This window comes from Bos indicus x Bos taurus, chromosome 21 (genome assembly GCF_003369695.1).
Source record: "Bos indicus x Bos taurus breed Angus x Brahman F1 hybrid chromosome 21, Bos_hybrid_MaternalHap_v2.0, whole genome shotgun sequence".
In the NCBI taxonomy this organism is placed as follows: domain Eukaryota; kingdom Metazoa; phylum Chordata; class Mammalia; order Artiodactyla; family Bovidae; genus Bos; species Bos indicus x Bos taurus.
Window position 1 is genome coordinate 20744024 of NC_040096.1, and position 16106 is coordinate 20760129.

Consider the following 16106-nt stretch of genomic DNA (forward strand, 5'->3'; position numbering starts at 1 on the left):
TAACTTGAGGTCTGGGAGAGTGCTCAGAGAAGATACCGTCTGTAAATCTAAGTAAAACCATCCGTGGAGGCAAGGGGTCTGGAGGAGACAGCTTTGATGGAGAGACTCCACAGACAGAAGGAGGGGGACACAACAGTCACCCTTGAAGGAGGTCAAAGCTCCTGACCATCACTGCATACATCAGAGGAGGAGGACCCGACCACCCCAAAATGCAGCCACGTCAAGAGTGCTTCCACCCCATAATTCAGCATGGAAAACCTTTCACCTGCCTCCCAGCCACTAAGGTCACCGTACTTGCCAGATCCTTTGGACTCACATCCCTCCTCGTTTGGGCGGAGCAACTAACGCTTTTACTTTACTCCTCTTTGATCTTTTATTTTTTGTATTTTTAAGGAGGAAGAGACCTTTAAAACCAGACTCCTTGCCTATTTTCACAGATCCTAAACAGTAAAACTCTATTACAAAGGAAATCATTCAGAAGCTTGATTAGAGTCTTTGAAACTCAACCCCATACCAAGTCTGTGTCCTAAAGCTTCAGAGGCAGTAGAAATATAACTATCCTCACTTTTTCATGTTCAGGAAATTCCCCTGCTTTTTTATTGGCCCCCAGCTTGGGAGGAGAATGACATCTGAGTTTGCCCAAACTTAGAATGGTTCAGAGGAACCACAGTCACCCCAGGAAGCCCTTTTTCACAGCATTCTGGGTCCAGGGCAGTTGAGGAGAGGCCTAGGGATGCTAACTACAGGTCAGATGGCAGGAGATGTTCTCAGAAGGCTGTGTTCTCAGTTTGGTCCCGAGGACCAAAGAGCTGCTCAGCAACGGCCTTGCCATCATACTTGGGCAGTGTACCCCCAAAGTCGGAGGGCAGGATGTCCTCGTCAAACTCCTGGTAGAAGCTGGAGAGGTCTTCTCCATGGACAAATACCTGCAAGGAAGCAGAGGAGATGGGTCTGAGCAAGGAGGTACCCTAGGATGAGGTTGGGGGAGAAGAGGAACAGGAAGACAAAGGCACACATGCCATCTCTGCCTGGCGATGTCCTTCTCAAAAGTCCTCCTTGCTGTGCTGTCCATGGGATCCACTTAGTTCCAAGTCTTCATACAGAGCCCGAGGAGGTGGGGTTCCCTCCTCCTCCACCCTCATCCCTCTTGTCTCCTGAACCCTTTCCTGCTACAAGCCCATTCACTCACTCACCCACACACCAGACGATCAGCGGGCACCTTCCCTGTGCAGCTATGCACTCACCCTCTGGAGCAATTTGCTCTTCAAGAAGGGCTTGACCACGTTGTAGGTGGTGGTGAAGTACCAGGGCTGGTAGATGAAGTGGATGGCTTTGAACCGAGCTGGGAAGGAATCCTGCAGGGACAGACAGCACCCCCACCACATGGCCCCGTGACCTCAAAGGTTCCCACTCACTTTCCCACTACACTGCCCCTCCCCACGACACAAGGACAGAGTTGTCATCACACAGTTGCTCCAGAGGATAGCCCACTGCAGGTTCCATCCCCAGGCCAATATCTGGGGAGCCCTGGTTATGCTGTAGGTCCAAACTGAAGGAAGGATGCCCCAGAAGCAGCCCAACCCTCTTCCTGCTGATGCACAAGACTCTGTCATTACATGGAGTGGAAATGGAAAGATAGCCTTGCTTGGCTTTTAGGTGACCGAGTTTTTTCAAATCCACTTGCCTGCTGAGTAGACTACAAGCTGTGATAGACCAGAGGGACACTATTGTCATGCCTTATTGTCCTGATGCGCAGAACCGACTCATTGGAAAGATTGAAGGCAGGAGGAGAAGGGGACGACAGAGGATGAGATAGCTGGATGGCATCGCTGACTCGATGGACGTGAGTTTGGGCAATCTTGGGGAGTTGGTGAGGGACAGGGAGGCCTGGTGAGCTGCAGTCCATGGGGTCACAAAGAGCTGGACAGGACTGAGTGACTGAACAACAACAATTGTCCTCCATCCCCTCCCGTGACCCTTACCTCCCATCTCTCCTTTCCAAAGCAAAGCGGATTTAAGATTAGATTCAGTTGAGTTCAGTTCAGTCGCTCAATCATGTCCAACTCTTTGCATCTCCATGGACTCCAGCATGCCAGGCCTCCCTGTCTGTCCATCACCAACTCCTGGAGCTTGCTCAATCTAACTCATGTCCATCGAGTCGGTGATGCCATCCAAACATCTCATCCTCTTTCATCCCCTTCCCTTCTTGCCCTTAATCTTTCCCAGTATCAGGGTCTTTTCCAATAAGTCAGTTCTTCACATCAGGTGGCCAAAGTACTAGAGCTTCAGCTTTAGCATCAGTCCTTCCAATGAATACTCAGGACTGATTTCCTTTAGGATGGACTGGTTGGATCTCCTTGCAGTCCAAGGGACTCTCAAGAGTCTTCTCCACAGTTCAAAAGCATCAATTCTTTAACGCTCAGCTTTCTTTATGGTCCAACTCTCACATCCACACATGATTATTGGAAAAACCATAGCTTTGACTAGATGCACCTTTGTTGGCAAAGTAATGTCTCTGCTTTTTAATATGCTGTCTAGGTTGGTCATAGCTTTTCTTCCAAGAAGCAAGCATCTTTTAATTTCATGGCTGCAGTAACCATCTGCAGCGATTTTGGAGCCCAAGAAAATAAATTCTGTCACTGTATCCATTCTAAGAAAGGACTTCAGATACATGAGTATATAGGAGTGAGTTGTCTTGGGGCATTAGTGCTATCTCTTTCTCAGGATAAATTCACAAGCAGAGGGAGACAGCATGACAAAAGGGGACAGAGAATGGGATTCCAGGTCAGAAGGTGCAGTTCAAGTCCCACCTCTGCCCCTTGATAGCTGTGTGACCTTGAGAAGTCACTCAAATCTCTGAGCCTAGGTTTCCAGGTTTGTAAAATGAAGCAGGGAGAGAATGTTTTTAAAGAGTAAATGAACTGATGAATGTGAATACATGGCAAACTGTGGATCACCGTGAAGTGTTTGTGGTTGGGGTTGTGATTATCCAGCATCATTAAACCAGAAACCTGGGCCCTGCCTCTCAGTCTCCCCACCCATGACAGGCTCCTGCAGGACAGAGTTCTGAGGCCTCACCTGGAGCATGTCCACCATCTTTCTGAGATCGGAAGGCCGAAGTCCGGCAGCCTGCTGCATGGTGAAGCCCTTGAAGTTCTCAATGATGCAAAAGCCATTAATTTGAGTCTCCTCATTCTCCAGTAGCTTCTCCAGGATGACGCAGTATGCCTGCAAGATCTTGGGCACAAGTGAATGGGCTGTAAGATCCAAGCCATAAGGACAGCTAAGACTCAAGGTCCTAAGAGGAGGGCTTCCCTAGTGGTTCAGTGGTAAAGAATCCACCTGCCAACGCAGGAGACTCGGGTTTGACCCCTGGTCTGGGAAGATCCCACTTGCCACAAAGCAACTAAGCTCTTGCATCATGACTACTAAGTCTGAGCTCTAGAGGCCAAGAGCCACAGCTACTGAAGCCCGTGCGCCTAGAGCCTGTGCTCCACAAGAGAAGCCACTGCAATGAGAAGCTGCACACTGCAGCTGGAAAGTAGCCCCCACTCATCACAACTAGAGAAAAGCCTGCACAGCAACGAAGACCAACACAGCCAAAAGAAAGAACATTTTTAAGAACAGTCTTAAGGGAAGAGCTATACCAGTGAGCAAATTAGAGGTAATCTGTCACAGGCTTGGAGCTGGGACAGTCCACCTCTCTGAATGTATCCCAAGAAAATAATCAAATCATCTTCAGTGTCATATCCATGGTTAGATGCCAGAGTGTCTATCCTTATACCATTGTAACAGTGGAACAACCTAAATGTCCAGCAAAGGGACTGGTGAAATTATGGTATATTCACACCATGGGGTATTCTGGAACAGTGATATATAAGACTAATGATACAGAAAGATATCCATTCATGGTATATTATTGTAGAATACGATCCATATTTGTAAGAAAAAATGTGTACGTCTGTATGCATTTGTATGCACGTATGTTTCTAGGTTTCTTGCAAAAATAGACTTGGAAGAATGTCAGTGGTAGAAATCTCTGGATGGTAGAATTCTGGATGATTTTAAATTTGTGATTTTTTTTTTTTTTGGTATTTTCTAAAATGAGTGGTATCACTTATGTAATCAGAAAAAAAAATTTGTAAGTCTCTTCCTTAGCAGATATATGTATGCTTCAGTCCTAAAACCAATATCTTATTCAGTAGCAGACACTACAGTAGGATCAGGAACAAGATAAGCATGCTCACTTCCCCCTGCTACTGCTGCTAAGTCGCATCAGTCGTGTCCGACTCTGTGCGACCCCATAGACAGCAGCCCAGCAGGCTCCCCCGTCCCTGGGATTCTCCAGGCAAGCACTTTGGAATGGGCTGCCATTTCCTTCTCCAACGTATGAAAGTAAAAAGTGAAAGTGAAGTCGCTCAGTCGTGTCCGACTCTTCACGACCCCATGGACTGCAGCCTACCAGGCTCCTCCGCCCCTGGGATTTTCCAGGCAAGAGTACCGGAGTGGGGTGCCATTGCCTTCTCCATCACTTCCCCCCACCACAGAAGTATTGACCAATGCACTCAAGTTTTTTTGTTGTTGGTTTGTTTTGTTTTTGTTTTAATCAGGGACATAAGAGCTAGAAAAGGAAAAGAAAAAATTTCCTCTAATTACAGATATTATGATAGCATTCTTAGGAAATCTGTATATGACTAACAAATAACAGGAAAATTCAGTAAAAATACTAGGATATGAAACTAAGAGACAAAAACAATAATCTTCATAGACGCAAAAAATAACCAATTAGGAGATATAATGGAAGAGAAAGTTCAACTAATAGCAAAAACAATAAAATAAATACTTTAACGACAAATGTGCATAAGGATTGAAAACTCTGAAAAACTTCTGGACGCTCAAAATGTAGTCATAAAAGGGAAGGCATCCCTTTTTTGTGGGTGGTACCACTGGCCATGGATGTTGCATTCATACTGATGCTGATTCTCCTCGTTTGTTATTTATATTAATGTTACTCCAATAAAAATCTTCTGACATTTCTCCTAAAGCTAAACAAGTTAATTCTAATTGTTTTAGGGAGGGTAAACATGCAAGAATAGCTAGAAAAGCCCTGAAAAAGAGGAGCATTAAGGACTGAACGAATCCCAACAGATATTAAACATTCTATACTGGACATGGAATAACAGACTGGTTCCAAATAGGGAAAGGAGTACATCAAGGCTGTATATTGTCACCCTGCTTATTTAACTTCTATGCAGAGTACATCATGAGAAACACTGGGCTGCATAAAGCACAAGCTGGAATCAAGATTGCCGGGAGAAATATCAATAACCTCAGATATGCAGATGATACCACCCTTATGGCAGAAAGCGAAGAACTACAGAACCTCTTGACGAACATGAAAGAGGAGAGTGAAAAAGCTGGCTTAAAGCTCAACATTCAGAAAGCTAAGATCGTGGCATCTGGTCCCATCAATTCAGTTCAGTTCAGTCGCTTAGTTGTGTCCAACTCTTTGTGACCCCATGGACAGCATGCCAGGCCTCCCTGTCCATCACCAACTCCCGGAGTTTATCCAAACTCACGTCCATTGAGTCGGTGATGCCATCCAACCATCTTATCCTCTGTTGTCCCCTTCTCCTTCTGCCTTCAATCCCTCCTAGCATCAGGGTCTTTTCAAATAAGTCAGTTCTTTGCATCAGGTGGCCAAAGTATTGGAGTTTCAGCTTCAGCATCAGTCCTTCCAGTGAACATTCAGGACTGATCTCCTTTAGGATGGACTGGTTGGATCTCCTTGAAGTCCAAGGGACTCTCAAAAGTCTTCTCCAACACCACAGTTCAAATGCATCAGTTCTTTGATGCTCAGCTTTCTTCACAGTCCAACTCTCACATCCATACATGACTACTGGAAAAACCATAGCCTTGACTAGATGGATCTTTGCTGGCAAAGTAATGTCTCTGCTTTTTAATATGCTGTCTAGGTTGGTCATAAATTTCCTTCCAAGGAATAAGTGTCTTTTAATTTCATGGCTGCAGTCACCATCTGCAGTGATTTTGGAGCCCAAAAAAATAAAGTCTGCCACTGTTTCCACTGTTTCTCCATCTATTTGCCATGAAGGGATGGGACCAGATGCCATGATCTTAGTTTTCTGAATGTTGAACTTTAAGCCAACTTTTTCACTCTTCTCTTTCACTTTTATCAAGAGGCTCTTTCATCTGTATATCTGAGGTTATTGATATTTCTCCTGGAATTCTGGTTCCAGCTTGTGCTTCATCCACTGGTCCCGTCACTTCATGGCAAATAGATGGGGAAACAGTGGAAACAGTGACAGACTTTATTTTGGGGGGCTCCAAAATCACTGCAGATGATGGCTGCAGCCATGAAATTAAAAGATGCTTGCTCCTTGGAAGAAAAGTTATGACCAACCTAGACAGCATATTATAAAGCAGAGACATTACCTTGCCAACAAAGGTCCATCTAGTCAAAGCTATGGTTTTTCCAGTAATCATGTATGGGTGTGAAAGTTGGACTATAAAGAAAGCTGAGCACCAAAGAATTGATGCTTTGAACTGTGGTGTTGAAGACCCTTGAGAGTTTCTTGGACTGCAAGGAGATCCAACCAGTCCATCCTAAAGGAAATCAGTTGGAAATATTCTTTGAAAGGACTGATGCTGAAGCTGAAACTCCAATACTTGGGCCACCTGATATGAAGAACTGACTCATTTGAAAAGACCCTGATGCTGGGAAAAATTGAAGGCAGGAAGAGAAGGGGACGACAGAGGATAAGATGGTTGGATGGCATCACTGACTCAATGGACATGAGTTTGAGCAAACTCCTGGAGTTGGTGATGGACAGGAAGGCTTAGCGTGCTGCAGTCCATGGGGTTGCAAAGAGTTGAACATGACTGAGCGACTGAACTGAACTGAACTGATCCTGTCTCTATAATTAAAACAATGTGGAGCATGAAAAGACAGACCGATGGCACAGAGTAGAAAGTCCAGAAATAGATCCAAGCACCTATGAAGATGCAGAATATGATAAAGATGGTGTCTCAAGTCACTGGGGGGAAAGATAAACTTTTAAATACATGTTGCGACAACTAGATGGCATTTTCTAAAATAAGTTTGTACATTTTTTTAAGGCTTGGTGTCACATGCCAACGTCCTCCCCAGATGAACCCTATATCCCCAATTATGACAGCTCTCTTAAGGGCTTGGCAAGTGAAATCACACACATACACAAATGCAAAGAACTCAGGCGCTTAACAGATTGGAACCCATGCTTTCCAGAATCTCTCCCAGTCCACAGTCCACTAAGCCCTGTTCTCTGTGTTGCTCTCCACTTTCAGCATTTGGCAGGGTTGATCCCAGCTCATGGCCCCAACTGTCAGTCCTATTCAGTAGGGATACAGGGGGCAGCCATGTACTGGCCAGTGGGCCCTGCCTGCAAAGCTGCTGGGTTTTCCAGCTGCCACAGCACATCCAAGGAGTTCTCTTCCTGCCCGGAAAGGGCTTGGTGCCATGAGTTTACCAGATATTCCCTCACAAACCTTGCCTCCCGGGGAGCCAGGAATGAGGTTCCAGTGGAGACCAGATCTAGAGAAGGCAACCCAGCCCAGAGGATGGCAGGGAACCAGGAGAGCCCCCACTGACCTCATCAAAGGTGATTTCTTCAGAGTCCCAGTTCTCAATATTGAAGAGCATGACCACTCGGCCATACTTGTCCCGCGTGGAGAGGACACCAGGGTAGCCAGCCTCAACGGTGCAGCGGACAGCCTCTGGGGACAGGCTGTCGAAGAGCTCTGGGTACTGCAGCCGGAAGTTCACGTAGCCTGGCACAGGCGGAGCAGAGGAGGCCCCTCAGGGAGCCGGCCCCTCAGGGAGCCAGCCCCTCCCGGGGTGGCACATGGTGGGCATGCAGAGACCCGGGCTCCTGCCTGGCTCCTCATCTACATGCTGTGTATAACCCGGCAGGGTACTCAACCTCTCTGTGCCCCAAGTTTCCCCTCCAAAAGATAGGAGGATAATGCTATCTCGCCAAGTTGCTGTGGTTAACAAACAAGATTCCAGGTACGCTACGGTCTAGCACGGGGAACTGTGCTCAAAGTTGTGTGGCAGCCTGGATGGGAGAGGAGTTCAGGGGGAAGGATGGCTGAGTTGCTCTGCTGTCCACCAGAAACTATCACAACGCTATTAATTGGTTATATCCTAATACACAATAAAAAGTGAGAAAAAAAGTGCATGAATTTTTCCAGGTATGAATGCCATCAGTAAACTGTATAGGTGTAATCAGTAAACATCAGTAAACATAAGGTGTAATCGTAAATCTGAGGACAGCTACTACTGGTTATTTTTCTCTTTCCCACGAGTAGAAACACAGGTGTTTCAGTTGGGCACAGGGTTAGCTGAGCAGGGGTGGGGAAATGACCCCCAGATAAAATCCAAACCCCAGGTAGGACACAGAGATCCCTTCTAATTTCAGCGGAACTTCCACCAACCCCATCCTGAGCCATCCTGAATGGGTCCCTTCTTCTCTGCGGTTGTCTCCTCCACCAGACCCTGGAGGTGCCAGGCCCAGAGGAGGAGTTTGGGAGGCATTTGCCAAGGGAAAGGCACTGACCTCCTTGCTGTCCCCCCAACACCCCAGGCAGCCACCATGCAGTGTTTGCCCTTGCTGTGCCCTCTGCCTTATTGCTCTCTCCTAGGGCATCTCACTTCTTTCTAGTTTTTCTTTGAAAGTTTCCTTTGCACTAGAGCTTTCCTAATCATTTTACCTAAAACCCCTCAATCCTTTATATCCACCTCTTTTGTTTTTCTCTGTATATTTTTAATTGTCTGGATTGTTATTTCTTTTTTTTTTTTTCTTCTTTTTTTTTTTTTTCTTTTTTTTTTTTCTCTTGTTGCAGAGTGTCTTCCAATCACCAGATACTGAGCAAACTGGGAATGGAATGGGTACCTCTGCCAGGCTTGCTTTCCCTCCCGACTCCGAAGCTGGCAGAATACAAGCCATTCTCCAGATGCGATCCTGGGAGGTTTGGATTGTTATTTCTACCATTAGACTATCAGGCCCACGAGGGCAGACAGTTCTTGTCTACTTTGTTCTCAGCTGCATCCTTTGGCCTGAAACAGCCGTTGGCACAGAGCAGCAGTGAATTAACATTTGTAGAAGGAAGGAAGAAGTTAGGAGAAGAACTTCCCTGGCAGTCCAGTGGTTAAGATTCTAGGCTCCTACTGCAGGGGAGCACTGGTGGATATCTGGTGGGGCAACTAAGATCCCACAGCCAAAAAAAAAACAAAAAGAATAATGAAAAAAATTTTTTTAAGAAGAAGGAGAATCATTAGGCTGCTGAGCGCCTGCTCAGACACCGTTCCCTCCGACAGCACCAAAGACTTGATTCCCTTGGGACACTGGTCTCCATCCAGTGGGCGTGGCCAGGGAGGTTCTGTTCTCCAGGCTCACTCCCAGGGCAGGCACCATCTTCGATTCCACTCTTTGTGAGGTTTGAGTACCTGCGAGGAATCAGGCTCATACCTACCTTCCATGCAGCGCTCCAGAGCCAAAGCATAGGAGGGGCCGGTGGGGGGCGAGGAGGGAGCAGGGCTTGGAGAGGAAGCTCTCGCATCTTGGGCTCCCAGTTTGGGTGGCTAAGTTCTGCTCATTGAAAGTGGAAAGAGGGGCCTCTTGGGCTCCCAGTTTGGGTGGCTAAGTTCTGCTCATTGAGAGTGGAAAGAGGGGCCGGATCTCCAGAAATCTGGTCCTGCCAGACTCACTCCTTTGTCTGAACAGAAAAGGATCTCGAGACTATTCAGCTCACACACCCATTTTACATATGAGGAGAAGGAGGCTCAGATACAGTCACTTGATAGAGCATGGGAAGGAGGTGGAGTGGCCAGTCTCCTCAGTGCCTGGATGAGGGTCCACACCACCCTCATGACCTTCCCCTCCCACTCCCCAACCCCCGCAACCTTCCTGGGGCCTCACCTCTGAGCAGCTCGTAGGCGCGCCCCACGTGGAACTTGCGCGCGCGGATGAAGCGCAGGAAGAAGGCACTGTCTTTTCCCTGCACCCTCTCCGCCACGGCCACGGCCAGCTCCTGCCCCGAGGCGGCCTCCGCCTGCACCAGCTCCTGTAGCTCCCGCACTGCCTCTTCCCGGGTCTCTTCCTTTTCATTCAGCTCGTCCTTGGCCTGGAGCAGGGGCAGGGTGCAGGCACAAAGTCAGGTAGGCGCGGTGCAGGAGGCTCCTCCCGGTGCCAGACCGGCGGACGGGCAGAGGGCACGGCAGGTAGTGCCATCGCTCCTCTGCCCACAAGAGCAGCATCAGCATTGGCAGCAGCTCAGACTGCCCGTTATATTTGGAGAAAATTAGGTCAAACTGCTCATCCTGGGTTTGTTTGCAGGAGACGGCCAAAGGACTAAATGTTTCTAACCACAACAGCCTATGCTTACTGGAGCCCTGAATTAGCACGCTGCTAAGTCCTGGGTGTTCTTTGGAAGGAATGATGCTAAAGCTGAAACTCCAGTACTTTGGCCACCTCATGCGAGGAGCTGACTTATTGGAAAAGACTCTGATGCTGGGAGGGATTGGGGGCAGGAGGAGAAGGGGACGACAGAGAATGAGATGGCTGAATGGCATCACTGACTCGATGGACATGAGTTTGAGTGAACTCCGGGAGTTGGTGATGGACAGGGAGGCCTGGCGTTTTGCAATTCATGGGGTCACAAACAGTCGGACACGACTGAGCGACTGAACTGAACTGAAGTCCTGTAGATACTTTTTTTTTTTTTAATGTATTGATTTGTCTGCTCTGGGTCTTAGCTGCAGCCCGCAGAGGCCATGGGGTTACAAAGAGTCAGACATGATTGAGAGACTGACACACACACATTCAAACTCCTAGTTGGGGCATCTGAAATCCTAGTTCCCTTGACCAGGAATAGAACTCAGTTCCTCTGCACTGGGAGGGCAGAGTCTTAGCCCCTGGACCACCAGGGAAGTCCAGTACATGATGTTTCTAAATCTTGGCCACAGTCCATCACAAGAAGGTTGTATTCTTATCCCCCATTTCTCAGGGTGAGCAGATTGAGGCTCATAGAGGTCAAGATATTCTTGCTCAAGATCACCCAGGTAAAAAGAGTTGAAGTTGAAACTCCTAATCAGGTTGAACTGTTAATTGCTTCAGTCTGCTGCATCCCAGGTTAATTTCTGATCTTCTCAAAATTAAAGATACCATTAATTAACAAAAAAATTAAAGATACCAGTCAGATGGCAGCCTGCCCTCTCCCTCACATTCCTCCCCTTGGATAAGCCTGGAGAAATCCTGAGCATGCCAGGGGCTGTTCTTTCCTTGGATGGCATGAGGGACGAAGGTAGGTCTGGGGGAACTCGAAGCAGCTTTCCCTTGAGATGCCCAGGGAGCAGAGATGGAAGCCAGGAGCCCAGGGCCAGCTCAACCCCAGGCCAGCTCTGCCACAGTCTGATCATCTCTGAACTGGTCCAACAACCTTCTTTCATAGATACCGAAGACAAGACCCAAAGAGGGAAAGCAGTTTGCTCAAGATGACACAACAAGTTGGAAGTCGTTGTGATATTAGGACTTGGGCCCTTTCCTATTCAGTTGGGGGCAGCAGTTGTATCTGTGCTCTCTAAGGCCATTGCAAATCAGGGTTCCTCATGTCTGAGTCCAGGATGATCCCTGACCCAGAAGCCCTAGGTCCCAGCCTTGGTTTCAGGGAACCCTGTTGATGCCATAATCTTAGAATCGGGTAGCCTGGACATCTGGTTGACCCAATTGCTACCATGGCCCTGACTTCAGAATAGCCCCTAGAACAAGTCAGTCTTTTAGGTCCAGAATAACCCGGAGGGCTGGTACTGGACCTCTTCTACAGGAGAGAGGATGTTATCAGTATTCCCTTATGTTGGGACTACCATGACGGCCCAGTGGCTGAGACTCGGTACTCCCAATAAGGGGAACTCAGGTTCAATCCCTGGTCAGGGCAGTGGATCTCACATACCGTGACTAACAGCTCCTGCATACCACAACTAAAGATCCCACACGCTGCAACTAAGACCTGACACAGCCAAATAAAAAAATAAATATATTCCCCCTTGTTACCTCCCTACCTGTCCCTTCACACACCCCCAGGCTACCTCACCTTCTGCAAGGTGTGGCGGGGCAGCTGGCTGCACGGGCCAAAGACAGGTCCATGGTCTTTGGTCGTAAGCCTCTCCAGTTGGGCACGGAGCTCCTGTTCCTCTTCAGGGACCATGCGGAACGTGCCCGCCTGAGGAGGGAGAAGCCAGGAAAAGGGAGGAAAAGGCCCCCATCAGCCTGAGCAAGCCAGCCAAATGGGTCTGCTCAGACCCCAAGCTAGTGCTTTTGCCCAAGGTCACTGTTGAACTTCCTCCCTGTGGGTGGGGTCAGGGACTACCGAGAGGTCTAAAGGGTGGATGCCCATAACCCTGAGGAGAGCAGATAATAGAGAAACAGGGAGGAAGAAAAGGAAGGAGGGAAGGTGGACAGAAGGGAGCCCCAGGGCACGGAGGTACTCACCCCCTCTGACATGCTGTCTGTGGAAGACTGGAAGTGCTGCAAACAAAGAAGGAGCCCACTTCGTCCGTCCTGGCCTCTCAAGGCAGCCTCCTTTCTAGGGGAGACATGGAGAGGTTCTTCTGTTATTGTCTCAGAACAATGAATCTCAGACTTTTGAGTGCATCAGAGTAACATGAGGCATTTGCTAAGAATACAGATGCCTCGGCCCTGTGCCTGACTCTGAATTGGAGACCAGACATCTGTATTTTAAAGCAGCACCCCAGGGACTTCCCTCATGATCCAGTGGTTAAGACGCCGTGCTTCCAGTGCAGGGGACCCGGGTTCAGTCTTTGGTTGGGAAACTAAGATCCCACCTGCTATATGGCGCAGTCAAAAAAAAACAAAGCAGCACCCCCAGTGGCCCTGAATAAGGTGGTTCTTGGGCTGTGCTTTGGGAAACACCCCTCTAAGAAGGAGCACACACAAATATACCTCGAACTTCAGTTCTTAAAATGAGATGGCCCAGCCAGGGAGAAACTAGAACAGGCTTCCACTCTTGGTTACATGGTCACTGAGGGATAAGGCAATCCCTCGCATTTGTGTCCCCCTTTTTCCAGTCCCAAGGGGCATCTGAGAAACTCCCCAGCCTAGTGAATGGCACCATTCCAGTGAATCCACTCCCTGGAGGGATGATGGCTAGTTACATAACCATAACTGAATGTGTGTTCAGTGCCTTGTGATGCACTTTTCAAATCCATTGTCTGGGAGCCAGCATTATGATATCCACTTTACATAAGAGGAAACAGGCCCAGGAGAGTAGGTGATTTGTCCAAGGTTACACAGCCAGATATAGCCAGGGATCAGGACTCAAGACCAAGCTGTTACTTTCCATCAGCACCAAGAGGCAGCCTGTTGTGGCAGAAGTCAGATCTGGGTTCAAATTCTGTCTCTTCCCCTTGCAAGTGATGTGATCTAACCTGAATTGGGGTTGTCCCCTATAAAAGGGAGGTGGAAGGTTATGAAGATTTTATTAAATAATATACACAGAAGCAGTGGGAGGCCAGCAGAAAAAATTTCATCCTTTGCCCACATGACACCCCGCTGAGTACTTTTGGAGACAATTCTATTTTCACATTTTCTCCTCTCCTACCTAAACATCCCCAGGCCCGTCACCACTCCACTCCTGCCTCTGACCAGGTTCCTGTCGGTCAGTTCTGTCACCTGGTCACTGTTGATTAGTGGCAGAGGTGGGACTTGAACCTATGTCTGCCTGACACCAAGACTTTTTTTTTGACACCTAGAGCCAAGACATCTCCAGGCAAACTCTTAGGACAGCAGGTGTCACAGAAAACCACACTTGAGAGTCAGAGAGACCCAGGTTTGAATCAGCCTTTGTTATCTATCACCCATGTGACTTTAGGCCAATAAAACCTTTCAGAGCCTCAGTTTTCTCATCTGCAAATTGGGGATAATAGCCACACCTACCAAACAGAGTAGTAACAAAGATCATAGAAGTTCTGTAGGGTACCTAGCACAGTGTTTTGCTCTGAAACATAGTTCCCCTTCTCTTTCTTAGCACCATCCGGATCATTACCCCAGCTTGCAGAGAGAGTCTTAGAAGATTCCAGGGAGTATCTGAGGATCTTCCATCTCCTGCCTGTCCCACTCCGCAGCCCCAGCAGGACAGGGAAGTTCTGGGGGGCTGTAATCCACCAACAGGAATAAAATCGAAGTCAACTTTCTGAGACAGAGACTTCCAAATATGCAGGAAGATATATAAGATAGACTGAAATGTGACTGTGTTCTCACTTCGGTTTTGCTGGAACAGGAATGGCAAGGCTAATAGAACTCCCTGAGCGAGAGGCTCAGACGGGAGAGACAGCTAGACGCCCCCAGAGAGTTAAGCGGATCATCACAAGATCAAGGGTCTTAGAAATGAAGGGTTAAAGTCAGTACAGCAACTCTTTTTAACATATGCCCAGGGATGGGAGGGGAATTGGGGGGAGAATGGATACAAGTATATGTATAGCTGAGTTCCCTATTCAACTGAAACTATCACAACATTGTTAGTTGGCTATGCCCCAATACAAAATAAAAAGGGTTTTAAAAAATAAAATAAAATATCCCCAGGCGACTTCTCTGATGGTCCAGTGATTAAGCTTCTGCACTGCCAATGCAGGGGATGTGGGTTTGATCTCTGGTTGGGGAACTAAGATCTGACATGCTGTGCATGGCCAAAAAATTAAAAATAAAATATGTCCAAACTACTAACTGTGATTTGAAACTATTGATTTATAAGTTGTATACATGGAAAAAAAACCCACGCCTCACTTCATGTCAAAGCTATTCCCTGCCATCTAGGCTTGCCAGATAAAATATAGAATGTCCAATTACACATGAATTTCAGATGAACAAAAAAGTTTTGACGTGTTTAAGTATGTGCCATACAATATTTGGGACATACTTATACTAAAAAGGGCTTCCCAGGTGGCACAGTGGTAAAGAATCCACCTGCTAATGCATGAGATGCAAGAGACTCTGGTTCAATCCCTGGGTTGGAAAGGTCCCCTGGAGTAGGAAATAGCAACACACTTCAGTATTCTTGTCTGAAAAATTCCATGGATAAAGGAGCCTGGCAGACTACAGTCCATGGGGTTATAAAGACTGAGAACACAAACACTTACACTAAAAAAGTATTTGTGGTTCATCTGAAATTCACATTTAACTGGGTATCTTGTATTTTTATTTGCTAAATCTGCCATCAGGTTGGTCGAACTCACCCTGAAGAATGGCCAGTTGGTTTCAGTTTTGGGGGCAGCCTGGAATCTCCCCACCACAAACTCCTTACCCTAATCCTAAGCTTCCTGGCCCAGCCAGGCCCCTGCTACTGACTTACCTGACAAGTTAGCAGCTCCTCCTTGGGACACCTGGTGCCTGTGTCCTCCGGGAGCCTGGAGGTTGCCTCTGCTGGGGGTGTGGTCCAGTCAGCAGGCTGGGATTACTGGGTCACAAGGAACTTCTCAGGGCCCACAGTTTCCGTTTAAATCAGGCTCACAGGGAGGCCCAGATTGGGGCAAGTGACGCACCAAGGGGGAGAGGGGCTCAGCTTGGGCCTGGCTAGAGCTCGCTCAAAGCCCTCCTTTGTGTGCGGCTGCTCCAGAGTTCCTGCTCAGCCATGTGGAAGCCAGGCCGTGGGGGTGGGATCTGGGTCAGTCCCCTTCTCTCCTCCCCTTCCTCTCTCTCATTGCAGAGGGGGTCTGAGAAAGCACTCCTTAGGGTAAGACATGCTGGAGACGGAGGGAAAATTGAAATGTGATCATTGATGAAATGGCAGTGGCAGAGAATCTGGGCCGGTCACCCTCTCCCTGAGCCCAGCCGGGCCTGGCATGGTAGGGCAGGGAGCAGGGCCCACCGGGGAAGGTAACTGGTTAAGGCTTCGTGGGGAAAGGACAAGCCCAGGCTGACCCACGTCTAGGCAGTGGTGTGCAGTGATAAGAGCCGGCTTAGGAGCCATTCTGCCCCCTCCAGCACCTTCTAGCTTCAAAAAGTGACTTCACCGCTGAGTGACTCAGTTTCCTCCTC

General features: G+C 48.0%; 1 protein-coding gene and 1 non-coding gene across 2 annotated transcripts; both read right to left on the reverse strand.

Moving 5' to 3' along the window:
- Nucleotides 1–359: 359 nt before the first annotated feature.
- Nucleotides 360–15681, reverse strand: RLBP1 (retinaldehyde binding protein 1). Its single transcript, XM_027521644.1, has 8 exons — nt 15421–15681; nt 12546–12639; nt 12148–12276; nt 9978–10182; nt 7649–7827; nt 3079–3237; nt 1245–1355; nt 360–926 (listed from the first exon to the last, which is right to left on the reverse strand). Exons 2-8 carry the CDS (start codon nt 12555–12557, stop codon nt 768–770), a joined length of 954 nt encoding a protein of 317 aa, XP_027377445.1. The 5' UTR covers nt 12558–12639; nt 15421–15681; the 3' UTR covers nt 360–767.
- Nucleotides 8891–9030, reverse strand: LOC113880201. Its single transcript, XR_003507665.1, has one exon. It is a non-coding gene; the product is annotated as a small nucleolar RNA SNORA7 (small nucleolar RNA).
- Nucleotides 15682–16106: the final 425 nt, after the last annotated feature.

Coding starts and splice junctions, on each gene's coding strand:
- RLBP1 (XM_027521644.1), bottom strand. Junction 1,356..3,078: donor AGATGGTGGACATGCTCCAG/GTGAGGCCTCAG, acceptor CTGTCCCTGCAG/GATTCCTTCCCAGCTCGGTT. Junction 927..1,244: donor AGAGCAAATTGCTCCAGAGG/GTGAGTGCATAG, acceptor GCTTCCTTGCAG/GTATTTGTCCATGGAGAAGA.